This window comes from Oncorhynchus mykiss, chromosome 12 (assembly GCF_057628025.1).
Source record: "Oncorhynchus mykiss isolate SJ-2025 chromosome 12, ASM5762802v1, whole genome shotgun sequence".
Classification (NCBI taxonomy): Eukaryota; Metazoa; Chordata; class Actinopteri; order Salmoniformes; family Salmonidae; genus Oncorhynchus; species Oncorhynchus mykiss.
This window is the reverse complement of record NC_143033.1, coordinates 3,854,246-3,866,688: the sequence shown is the minus strand read 5'-3', so window position 1 is coordinate 3,866,688 and position 12,443 is coordinate 3,854,246. Positions and strand designations below refer to the sequence as shown.

The 12,443-nt window shown below is 48.8% G+C and overlaps 1 protein-coding gene across 2 annotated transcripts in view; it reads left to right on the top strand.

Moving 5' to 3' along the window:
- Positions 1-9,625, top strand: part of LOC110536767 (sorting nexin-30) — a 78,991-nt gene extending 69,366 nt beyond the window's left edge. The window contains exons 7-9 of one of the 2 annotated variants that reach the window (XM_090191554.1): positions 498-590; positions 2,475-2,627; positions 9,070-9,625. In XM_090191554.1, coding sequence (XP_090047680.1) covers positions 498-590; positions 2,475-2,627; positions 9,070-9,147 — 324 coding nt within the window. In that variant the 3' untranslated portion in view covers positions 9,148-9,625. Of the gene's footprint in view, positions 1-497; positions 591-2,471; positions 2,628-9,069 lie in introns of both variants that reach the window. The other variant, XM_090191553.1, reaches the window with a different exon arrangement.
- The last annotated feature ends 2,818 nt before the right edge of the window (positions 9,626-12,443 follow it).

The following is a 12,443-nucleotide window of genomic DNA, read 5'->3' as shown; positions in this document are numbered from 1 at the left end:
ATCTCTGACGTGTTAACATCTCTGACGTGCTAACATCTCTGACGTGTTAACATCTCTGACGTGCTAACATCTCTGACGTGCTAACATCTCTGACGTGTTAACATCTCTGACGTGTTAACATCTCTGACGTGTTAACATCTCTGACGTGCTAACATCTCTGACGTGCTAACATCTCTGACGTGCTAACATCTCTGACGTGCTAACATCTCTGACGTGTTAACATCTCTGACGTGTTAACATCTCTGACGTGCTAACATCTCTGACGTGCTAACATCTCTGACGTGTTAACATCTCTGACGTGTTAACATCTCTGACGTGCTAACATCTCTGACGTGTTAACATCTCTGACGTGCTAACATCTCTGACGTGCTAACATCTCTGACGTCTTTGCTCTATCAGGCTGTTCTAAAGGAGAGGGACTGTGTTTTATATACACAGTCCCTTTATATTTAGGGACTGTGGTTTATATTTAGTCGGGTGTGTTTCTGCTCTGCCAGATTGTACTGAAGAAGAGGGATAACATCCAGGCTGAATACGAGGCTAAACTGGAAGCTGCTGCCTTCCGGAAAGAGGACAGAGCATCATGCACAGTGAGTCTACTGAACTATTACCTGGTCTCAGATCTGTTTGGTTTTACCAACTCTACTGAACTATAACCTAGCCTGGTCTTTTTTTTTCCGAACTCCTATGGTCATTTCCTAGCCTGGTCTCAGATATTTTTGTGCTGTCTATATGGTCATTACCTAGCTATAACAATGTACTTACAATTTACTTTGATTTACTTACAATTCTGTGTACTGTCAATGCTAATGTCATTTAGACAATTTTTGCATAATGCTATGCCCATTGTAACTTGTTCAGAGCGTAGCCATATGACCTCTAGTGCCTTGCTTAGTTCTGTTTCCTGTCCCCTCCTTACAGCAGGTGCTTAGTTATGTCCCCTCCCTACAGCAGGTGTTTAGTTCTGTTTCCTGTCCCCTCCCTACAGCAGGTGCTTAGTTCTGTCCCCTCCCTACAGCCGGTGCTTAGTTCTGTTCCCTGTTCCCTCCCTACAGCAGGTGTTTAGTTCTGTCCCCTCCCTACAGCAGGTGCTTAGTTCTGTCCCCTCCCTACAGCAGGTGATTAGTTCTGTCCCCTCCCTACAGCAGGTGATTAGTTCTGTCCCCTCCCTACAGCCGGTGCTTAGTTCTGTCCCCTCCCTACAGCAGGTGATTAGTTCTGTCCCCTCCCTACAGCAGGTGATTAGTTCTGACCCCTCCCTACAGCAGGTGCCTAGTTCTGACCCCTCCCTACAGCAGGTGCTTAGTTCTGTCCCCTTCCTACAGCCGGTGCTTAGTTCTGTCCCCTCCCTACAGCAGGTGCTTAGTTCTGTCCCCTTCCTACAGCCGGTGCTTAATTCTGTCCCCTTCCTACAGCCGGTGCTTAATTCTGTCCCCTCCCTATAGCAGGTGCTTAGTTCTGTCCCCTCCCTACAGCAGGTGATTAGTTATGTCCCCTCCCTACAGCAGGTGCTTAGTTCTGTCTCCTCCCTACAGCAGGTGCTTAGTTCTGTCCCCTTCCTACAGCCGGTGCTTAGTTCTGTCCCCTCCCTACAGCCGGTGCTTAGTTCTGTGCCCTGTTCCCTCCCTACAGCAGGTGTTTAGTTCTGTCCCCTCCCTACAGCAGGTGCTTAGTTCTGTCCCCTCCCTACAGCAGGTGCTTAGTTCTGTCCCCTCCCTACAGCAGGTGATTAGTTCTGTCCCCTCCCTACAGCAGGTGATTAGTTCTGACCCCTCCCTACAGCAGGTGCCTAGTTCTGACCCCTCCCTACAGCAGGTGCTTAGTTCTGTCCCCTTCCTACAGCCGGTGCTTAGTTCTGTCCCCTCCCTACAGCAGGTGCTTAGTTCTGTCCCCTTCCTACAGCCGGTGCTTAATTCTGTCCCCTTCCTACAGCCGGTGCTTAATTCTGTCCCCTCCCTACAGCAGGTGCTTAGTTCTGTCCCCTTCCTACAGCCGGTGCTTAGTTCTGTCCCCTCCCTATAGCAGGTGCTTAGTTCTGTCCCCTCCCTATAGCCGGTGCTTAGTTCTGTCCCCTTCCTACAGCCGGTGCTTAGTTCTGTCCCCTCCCTATAGCAGGTGCTTAGTTCTGTCCCCTCCCTACAGCAGGTGCTTAGTTCTGTCCCCTCCCTACAGCCGGTGCTTAGTTCTGTCCCCTCCCTATAGCAGGTGCTTAGTTCTGTCCCCTCCCTACAGCAGGTGTTTAGTTCTGTCCCCTCCCTACAGCAGGTGCTTAGTTCTGTCCCCTCCCTACAGCAGGTGTTTAGTTCTGTCCCCTCCCTACAGCAGGTGCTTAGTTCTGTCCCCTCCCTACAGCAGGTGATTAGTTCTGACCCTCCCTACAGCAGGTGATTAGTTCTGTCCCCTCCCTACAGCAGGTGATTAGTTCTGTCCCCTCCCTACAGCAGGTGATTAGTTCTGACCCCTCCCTACTGCAGGTGCCTACAGACGTGGAGAAGTGCCATGACAGAGTGGAGTGTTGCAATGCTGACCTGAAGTCAGACTGGGACCGCTGGCAGAACAACAAGAGACAAGACTTCAGACAGTTACTCACTGGCATGGCAGACCACAACATCCAGTACTACGAGAAGGTAAGAGGGGAGATTACCCACTGCCTTTTGTTATAATATATATAATTGTCCCTTGCCAAAATCTTAATCCTAACCCAGCCCTTATCTCGACCCTGACCTGGTTTGTCGTGGTTTTCTTGGTGTAACCCAGGTGATCATAGTTCAACTAGAAGAAAATGGTCTCAGCTCTGATTTATCCTCTAGTTCCTCCTGTAGAACCTCTAGTTCCTCCTGTAGAACCTCTTGTTCCTCCTGTAGTACCTCTACTTCCTCCTGTAGAACCTCTTGTTCCTCCTGTAGTACCTCTACTTCCTCCTGTAGAACCTCTAGTTCCTCCTGTAGAACCTCTAGTTCCTCCTGTAGAACCTCTAGTTCCTCCTGTAGTACCTCTACTTCCTCCTGTAGAACCTCTAGTTCCTCCTGTAGTACCTCTAGATCCTCCTGTAGAACCTCTAGTTCCTCCTGTAGAACCTCTTGTTCCTCCTGTAGAACCTCTTGTTCCTCCTGTAGTACCTCTACTTCCTCCTGTAGAACCTCTAGTTCCTCCTGTAGAACCTCTAGATCCTCCTGTAGAACCTCTACTTCCTCCTGTAGAACCTCTTGTTCCTCCTGTAGTACCTCTACTTCCTCCTGTAGAACCTCTAGTTCCTCCTGTAGAACCTCTTGTTCCTCCTGTAGTACCTCTACTTCCTCCTGTAGAACCTCTACTTCCTCCTGTAGAACCTCTACTTCCTCCTGTAGAACCTCTAGTTCCTCCTGTAGAACCTCTAGTTCCTCCTGTAGAACCTCTTGTTCCTCCTGTAGAACCTCTAGTTCCTCCTGTAGTACCTCTACTTCCTCCTGTAGAACCTCTAGTTCCTCCTGTAGAACCTCTAGATCATATTTTACCCGTAGTGCCTCTAGTCTCTCTAGTACCTCTAGTTCCTCCTGTAGAACCTCTACTTCATCCTGTAGAACCGCTACCTCCTCCTGTAGAACCTATAGTTCCTCCTGTAGAACCTCTAGATCCTCCTGTAGAACTTCTAGGTTATTCTGTAGAACCTCTTGGTCCTCCTGTAGAACCTCTAGGTCCTCCTGTAGAACCTCTAGCTCCTCCTGTAGAACCTCTAGCTCCTCCTGTAGATCCTCTAGCTCCTCCTGTAGAACCTCTAGCTCCTCCTGTAGAACCTCTAGATCCTCCTGTAGAACCTCTACTTCATCCTGTAGAACCTCTAGTTCCTCCTGTAGAACCTCTAGTTCCTCCTGTAGTACCTCTAGATCCTCCTGTAGAACCTCTACTTCCTCCTGTAGAACCTCTACTTCCTCCTGTAGAACCTCTAGTTCCTCCTGTAGAACCTCTAGTTCCTCCTGTAGAACCTCTAGTTCCTCCTGTAGTACCTCTACTTCCTCCTGTAGAACCTCTAGTTCCTCCTGTAGTACCTCTAGATCCTCCTGTAGAACCTCTAGTTCCTCCTGTAGAACCTCTTGTTCCTCCTGTAGAACCTCTTGTTCCTCCTGTAGTACCTCTACTTCCTCCTGTAGAACCTCTAGTTCCTCCTGTAGAACCTCTAGATCCTCCTGTAGAACCTCTACTTCCTCCTGTAGAACCTCTTGTTCCTCCTGTAGTACCTCTACTTCCTCCTGTAGAACCTCTAGTTCCTCCTGTAGAACCTCTTGTTCCTCCTGTAGTACCTCTACTTCCTCCTGTAGAACCTCTACTTCCTCCTGTAGAACCTCTACTTCCTCCTGTAGAACCTCTAGTTCCTCCTGTAGAACCTCTAGTTCCTCCTGTAGAACCTCTAGTTCCTCCTGTAGTACCTCTACTTCCTCCTGTAGAACCTCTAGTTCCTCCTGTAGAACCTCTAGATCATCTTTTACCCGTAGTGCCTCTAGTCTCTCTAGTACCTCTAGTTCCTCCTGTAGAACCTCTACTTCATCCTGTAGAACCGCTACCTCCTCCTGTAGAACCTATAGTTCCTCCTGTAGAACCTCTAGATCCTCCTGTAGAACTTCTAGGTTATTCTGTAGAACCTCTTGGTCCTCCTGTAGAACCTCTAGGTCCTCCTGTAGAACCTCTAGCTCCTCCTGTAGAACCTCTAGCTCCTCCTGTAGATCCTCTAGCTCCTCCTGTAGAACCTCTAGCTCCTCCTGTAGAACCTCTAGATCCTCCTGTAGAACCTCTACTTCATCCTGTAGAACCTCTAGTTCCTCCTGTAGAACCTCTAGTTCCTCCTGTAGTACCTCTAGATCCTCCTGTAGAACCTCTACTTCCTCCTGTAGAACCTCTACTTCCTCCTGTAGAACCTCTAGATCCTCCTGTAGTACCTCTAGATCCTCCTGTAGAACCTCTAGTTCCTCCTGTAGAACCTCTAGATCCTCCTGTAGAACCTCTAGTTCCTCCTGTAGTACCTCGTCCGGTTATTTCAGCCACACCCGTTGCTGACAGGTGTATAAAATCGACCACACAGCAGTGGAATCTCCATCGACAAACATTGGCAGTAGAATGGAGAGTTCCGTGACGTTCAACGTGGCACCGTCATAGGGTGTCACCTTTCCAACAAGAGGCAGTAGATGACCAGGGATTTTCTCTGTTTAGTGAGTCCTCCAGATCAGAGGCAGTAGGGATGACCAGGGATGTTCTCTGTTTAGTGAGTCCACCAGATCAGAGGCAGTAGGGATGACCAGGGATGTTCTCTGTTTAGTGAGTCCTCCAGATCAGAGGAAGTAGGGATGACCAGGGATGTTCTCTGTTTAGTGAGTCCTCCAGATCAGAGCCAGTAGGGATGACCAGGGATGTTCTCTGTTTAGTGAGTCCTCCAGATCAGAGGCAGTAGGGAGGACCAGGGATGTGCTCTGTTTAGTGAGTCCTCCAGATCAGAGGCAGTAGGGCTGACCAGGGATGTTCTCTGTTTAGTGAGTCCTCCAGATCAGAGGCAGTAGGGATGACCAGGGATGTTCTCTGTTTAGTGAGTCCACCAGATCAGAGGCAGTAGGGATGACTAAGTGTTCTCTTCGTAAGTATGTGAATTGAACCATTTTCATGTCCTGCATTAATTCAGAATGTACTTTCTGTTGTCAGGTGAAATGTATAGAGTAAAAAGTAGAATATTTCCTTTAGGAATGTAGTGGAGTAAAAACACATTTAAATAGTAAAGTACAGATACTACTTAAGTAGTACTTCAAAGTGATTTTCCTTAAGTTCTTTACACCTCTGTTCCGCTGTTATAATTCCCATTAGCTTTGGGTTCCCATGAGTCCCAGTCTTTAGTTACAATGTGTTATATTTTGTCTTTATTTAACCATTGAAAACTCATGATCTTTATGATGACGATGGAGCATCATAAAAACCCATATTATACACTGTGTTGCAGTGCTAAGCAGCGTCTCCTCTCTCTCTCTCTCTGTCGTCTCTCTCTCTGTCGTCTCTCTCTCCCTCTCTCTCTCTCTCTCTCTCTCTCTCTCTCTCTCTCTCTGTCGTCTCCCTCTCTCTCTCCCTCTCTCTCTCTCTCTCTCTGTCGTCTCTCTCTCCCTCTCTCTCTCTCTCTGTCGTCTCTCTCTCCCTCTCTCTCTCTCTCTCTCTCTCTCTCTCTCTCTCTGTCGTCTCTCTCTCTCCCTCTCTCTCTCTCTCTCTCCCTCTCTCTCTCTCTGTCGTCTCTCTCTGTCGTCTCTCTCTCCCTCTTTCTCTCTCTCTCTCTCTGTCGTCTCTCTCTCTCTCTGTCGTCTCCTCTCTCTCTCTCTGTCGTCTCTCTCTGTCGTCTCTCTCTCTGTCGTCTCTCTCTCTGTCGTGTCTCTCTCTCTGTTGTGTCTCTCTCTCTCTCCCTCTGTCATCTTTCTCTCTCTCTCTCTCCCTCTGTCGTCTCTCTCTCTCTCTCCCTCTGTCGTCTCTCTCTCTCTCTCCTTCTGTCGTCTCTCTCTCTCCCTCTGTCGTCTCTCTCTCTCTCCCTCTGTCGTCTCTCTCTCTCTCTCCCTCTGTCATCTCTCTCTCTCTCTCCCTCTGTCGTCTCTCTCTCTCTCTCTCACCCTCTGTCGTCTCTCTCTCTCTCTGTCGTCTCCTCTCTCTCTCTCTGTCGTCTCTCTCTCTGTCGTGTCTCTCTCTCTGTCGTCTCTCTCTCTCTCTCTCTCCCTCTGTCGTCTCTCTCTCTCTCTCTCTCCCTCTGTCGTCTCTCTCTCTCCTTCTGTCGTCTCTCTCTCTCTCTCTCTCTCCCTCTGTCGTCTCTCTCTCTCTCCCTCTGTTGTCTCTCTCTCTCTCTCTCTCCCCCTCTGTCGTCTCTCTCTCTCCCCCTCTGTCGTCTCTCTCTCTCCCCCTCTGTCGTCTCTCTCTCTCTCCCTCTGTCATCTCTCTCTCTCCCTCTGTCGTCTCTCTCTCTCCCTCTGTCGTCTCTCTCTCTCCCTCTGTCGTCTCTCTCTCTCTCTCTCTCTCTCTCTCTCTCTCTCTCTCTCTCTCTCTCTCTCTCTCTCTCTCTCCCCCTCTGTCGTCTCTCTCTCTCTGTGTCTCTCTCTCTCCCTCTGTCGTCTCTCTCTCTCTCCCCCTCTGTCGTCTCTCTCTCTCCCCCTCTGTCGTCTCTCTCTCTCCCCCTCTGTCGTCTCTCTCTCTCTCCCTCTGTCGTCTCTCTTTCTCTCCCTCTGTCGTCTCTCTCTCTCTCCCTCTGTCGTCTCTCTCTCTCTCCCTCTGTCGTCTCTCTCTCTCTCCCTCTGTCGTCTCTCTCTCTCTCTCTCTCTCTCTCTCTCTCTCTCTCTCTCTCCCTCTGTCGTCTCTCTCTCTCTCTCTCTCTCTCTCTCTCTCTCTCTCTCTCTCTCCCCTTCTGTCGTCTCTCTCTCTCCCTCTGTCGTCTCTCTCTCGTCTCTCTCTCTCTCTCCCTCTCTCTCATGTCCTCCTCTCTCTCTCCAACTCATGTCCGCCTCCCTGTTTCTCCCCTCTCGCTCGGTTGTCTCCCTCTCTCCCTCCCCCCTCTTTCTCTCTCTTCCCCCTCTCAACCTCTTTCTCTCTCCCTCTCTCTCATGTCCTCCTCTCTCCTTCCAACTCATGTCCTCCTCTCTCCCTCTCGCTCATGTCCTCCTCTCTCCTCCTCTCTCCCTCTCTCTCATGTCCTCCTCTCTCATGTTCTCCTCTCTCATGTCCTCCTATCTCCCTCTCTCATGTCCTCCTCTCTCCCTCTCTCATGTCCTCCTCCCTCCCTCTATCATGTCCTCCTCCCTCCCTCTCTCAAGTCCTCCTCTCTCCTCCTCTCTCCCTCTCTCATGTCCTCCTCTCTCCCTCTCTCATGTCCTCCTCTCTCCCTCTCTCTCATGTCCTCCTCTCTCCCTCTCTCTCATGTCCTCCTCTCTCCCTCTCTCTCGTCCTCCTCTCTCCCTCTAACTCATGTCCTCCTCTCTCCCTCTAACTCATGTCCTCCTCTCTCCCTCTAACTCATGTCCTCCTCTCTCACTCTAACTCATGTCCTCCTCTCCCTCTTAACTCATGTCCTCCTCTCTCATCCTCTCTCCCTCTCTCTCATGTCCTCCTCTCTCCTCCTCTCCCTCTCTCTCATGTCCTCCTCTCTCCCTCTAACTCATGTCTTCCTCTTTCCCTCTAACTCATATTCTCCTCTCTCTCCCTCTCTCATGTCCTCCTCTCTTAACTCATGTCCTCTTCTCTCCCTCTCTCTCATGTCCTCCTCTCTCCTCCTCTCCCTCTCTCTCATGTCCTCCTCTCTCCCTCTCTCTCATGTCCTCCTCTCTCCCTCTTAACTCATGTCCTCCTCTCTCCCTCTCTCTCATGTCCTCCTCTCTCCCTCTTAACTCATGTCCTCCTCTCTCCCTCTCTCTCATGTCCTCCTCTCTCCCTCTTAACTCATGTCCTCCTCTCTCCCTCTAACTCATGTCCTCCTCTCTCACTCTAACTCATGTTCTCCTCTCCCTCTTAACTCATGTCCTCCTCTCTCATCCTCTCTCCCTCTCTCTCATGTCCTCCTCTCATCCTCTCTCCCTCTCTCTCATGTCCTCCTCTCTCCTCCTCTCCCTCTCTCTCATGTCCTCATCTCTCCCTCTAACTCATGTCTTCCTCTTTCCCTCTAACTCATATTCTCCTCTCTCTCCCTCTCTCATGTCCTCCTCTCTTAACTCATGTCCTCTTCTCTCCCTCTCTCTCATGTCCTCCTCTCTCATCCTCTCTCCCTCTCTCTCATGTCCTCCTCTCTCCTCCTCTCCCTCTCTCTCATGTCTTCCTCTTTCCCTCTAACTCATATTCTCCTCTCTCTCCCTCTCTCATGTCCTCCTCTCTTAACTCATGTCCTCTTCTCTCCCTCTCTCTCATGTCCTCCTCTCTCCTCCTCTCCCTCTCTCTCATGTCCTCCTCTCTCCCTCTTAACTCATGTCCTCCTCTCTCCCTCTCTCTCATGTCCTCCTCTCTCCCTCTTAACTCATGTCCTCCTCTCTCCCTCTCTCTCATGTCCTCCTCTCTCCCTCTTAACTCATGTCCTCCTCTCTCCCTCTCTCTCTGTTTCAGTGCCTTGCAGCGTGGGAGTCTGTCATTCCACTATTACGGGACAAGCAGCCACAGGAAACAGAAACAGAGGAAGACTGAGAGCCTGCCACTCTTCCTCTGGACATTGCATCTCAAACACTTCTCTACCTGAGTTACCGGTGTCAACAGACACTCTCTGAAAGGGAAATTGCCAAGGAAATGAGCCTTTGGGTCTACAGACAGAAATCTCTTCAGTTTTGGTGTTTTTTTTTCTATTTGTGAAACCCAGTCTATCTGACGTCCCATCTTGCCTGCTGGAACCCAGAAGAGCAGAGTGGATGGAAGATATCATGTCTGTCTGGAAGGCCCATTTTGTTCCTTGTTGCACACCAAACTAGCCTTGGTCGTATTCACTAGAAACCAAACGGGGGGGGGGGGGGCAGAAAGAAACCAGGAGGGACTACTTGAACTTGTCCAATGTGCACTAATGAATGTGACTCTGACACCACAGACAGGCTGAATTCCTGTTGTAATTTTCTAGTCTGTTGAAATGTTTGTTGCCAATGATCCTTTTTTTATATAAACGATGCTGATCTTTGATGGTCTCTGATGGTCTCTAATGTTCTCTGATAGTCTCTGATGGTCTCTGATGGTCTCTGATGGTCTTCGATGTAGCCTAAAGTCTCTGATGGTCTCTGATGGTCTTCGATGTAGCCTAAAGTCTCTGATGGTCTCTAATGGTCTTCGATGTAGCCTAAAGTCTCTGATGGTCTTCGATGTAGCCTAAAGTCTCTGATGGTCTCTGATGGTCTTCGATGTAGCCTAAAGCCTCTGATGGTCTTCGATGTAGCCTAAAGTCTCTGATGGTCTTCGATGTAGCCTAAAGTCTCTGATGGTCTTCGATGTAGCCTAATGCCTCTGATGGTCTCTGATGGTCTTCGATGTAGCCTAAAGTCTCTGATGGTCTTCGATGTAGCCTAAAGTCTCTGATGGTCTTCGATGTAGCCTAAAGTCTCTGATGGTCTCTGATGGTCTTCGATGTAGCCTAAAGTCTCTGATGGTCTTCGATGTAGCCTAAAGTCTCTGATGGTCTCTGATGGTCTTCGATGTAGCCTAAAGTCTCTGATGGTCTCTGATGGTCTTCGATGTAGCCTAAAGTCTCTGATGGTCTTCGATGTAGCCTAAAGTCTCTGATGGTCTTCGATGTAGCCTAATGCCTCTGATGGTCTTCGATGTAGCCTAAAGTCTCTGATGGTCTCTGATGGTCTTCGATGTAGCCTAAAGTCTCTGATGGTCTTCGATGTAGCCTAAAGTCTCTGATGGTCTCTGATGGTCTTCGATGTAGCCTAAAGTCTCTGATGGTCTTCGATGTAGCCTAAAGTCTCTGATGGTCTCTGATGGTCTTCGATGTAGCCTAAAGTCTCTGATGGTCTCTGATGGTCTTCGATGTAGCCTAAAGTCTCTGATGGTCTTCGATGTAGCCTAAAGTCTCTGATGGTCTTTGATGTAGCCTAAAGTCTCTGATGGTCTCTGATGGTCTTCGATGTAGCCTAAAGTCTCTGATGGTCTCTGATGGTCTTCGATGTAGCCTAAAGTCTCTGATGGTCTTCGATGTAGCCTAAAGCCTCTGATGGTCTCTGATGGTCTTCGATGTAGCCTAAAGTCTCTGATGGTCTCTGATGGTCTTCGATGTAGCCTAAAGTCTCTGATGGTCTTCGATGTAGCCTAAAGTCTCTGATGGTCTTCAATGTAGCCTAAAGTCTCTGATGGTCTTCGATGTAGCCTAAAGTCTCTGATGGTCTTCGATGTAGCCTAAAGTCTCTGATGGTCTCTGATGGTCTTCGATGTAGCCTAAAGTCTATGATGGTCTCTGATGGTCTTCGATGTAGCCTAAAGTCTCTGATGGTCTCTGATGGTCTTCGATGTAGCCTAAAGTCTCTGATGGTCTTCAATGTAGCCTAAAGTCTCTGATGGTCTTCGATGTAGCCTAAAGTCTCTGATGGTCTTTGATGTAGCCTAAAGCCTCTGATGGTCTCTGATGGTCTTCGATGTAGCCTAAAGTCTCTGATGGTCTCTGATGGTCTTCGATGTAGCCTAAAGTCTCTGATGGTCTTCGATGTAGCCTAAAGTCTCTGATGGTCTTCGATGTAGCCTAAAGCCTCTGATGGTCTCTGATGGTCTTCGATGTAGCCTAAAGTCTCTGATGGTCTTCGATGTAGCCTAAAGTCTCTGATGGTCTCTGATGGTCTTCGATGTAGCCTAAAGTCTCTGATGGTCTCTGATGGTCTTCGATGTAGCCTAAAGTCTCTGATGGTCTTCGATGTAGCCTAAAGTCTCTGATGGTCTTCGATGTAGCCTAAAGTCTCTGATGGTCTTCGATGTAGCCTAAAGTCTCTGATGGTCTTCGATGTAGCCTAAAGTCTCTGATGGTCTTCGATGTAGCCTAAAGTCTCTGATGGTCTTCGATGTAGCCTAAAGTCTCTGATGGTCTTCGATGTAGCCTAAAGTCTCTGATGGTCTCTGATGGTCTTCGATGTAGCCTAAAGTCTCTGATGGTCTCTGATGGTCTTCGATGTAGCCTAAAGTCTCTGATGGTCTTCGATGTAGCCTAAAGTCTCTGATGGTCTTCGATGTAGCCTAAAGTCTCTGATGGTCTTCGATGTAGCCTAAAGTCTCTGATGGTCTTCGATGTAGCCTAAAGTCTCTGATGGTCTTCGATGTAGCCTAAAGCCTCTGATGGTCTCTGATGGTCTTCGATGTAGCCTAAAGCCTCTGATGGTCTTCGATGTAGCCTAAAGTCTCTGATGGTCTTCGATGTAGCCTAAAGTCTCTGATGGTCTCTGATGTAGCCTAAAGTCTCTGATGGTCTTCGATGTAGCCTAAAGTCTCTGATGGTCTTCGATGTAGCCTAAAGTCTCTGATGGTCTTCGATGTAGCCTAAAGTCTCTGATGGTCTTCGATGTAGCCTAATGCCTCTGATAGTCTCTGATGGTCTTCGATGTAGCCTAAAGTCTCTGATGGTCTTCGATGTAGCCTAAAGTCTCTGATGGTCTTCGATGTAGCCTAAAGTCTCTGATGGTCTCTGATGGTCTTCGATGTAGCCTAAAGTCTCTGATGGTCTTCGATGTAGCCTAAAGCCTCTGATGGTCTTCGATGTAGCCTAAAGTCTCTGATGGTCTTCGATGTAGCCTAAAGTCTCTGATGGTCTTCGATGTAGCCTAAAGTCTCTGATGGTCTTCAATGTAGCCTAAAGTCTCTGATGGTCTTCGATGTAGCCTAAAGTCTCTGATGGTCTTCGATGTAGCCTAAAGTCTCTGATGGTCTCTGATGGTCTTCGATGTAGCCTAAAGTCTATGATGGTCTCTGATGGTCTTCGATGTAGCCTAAAGTCTCTGATGGTCTCTGATGGTCTTCGA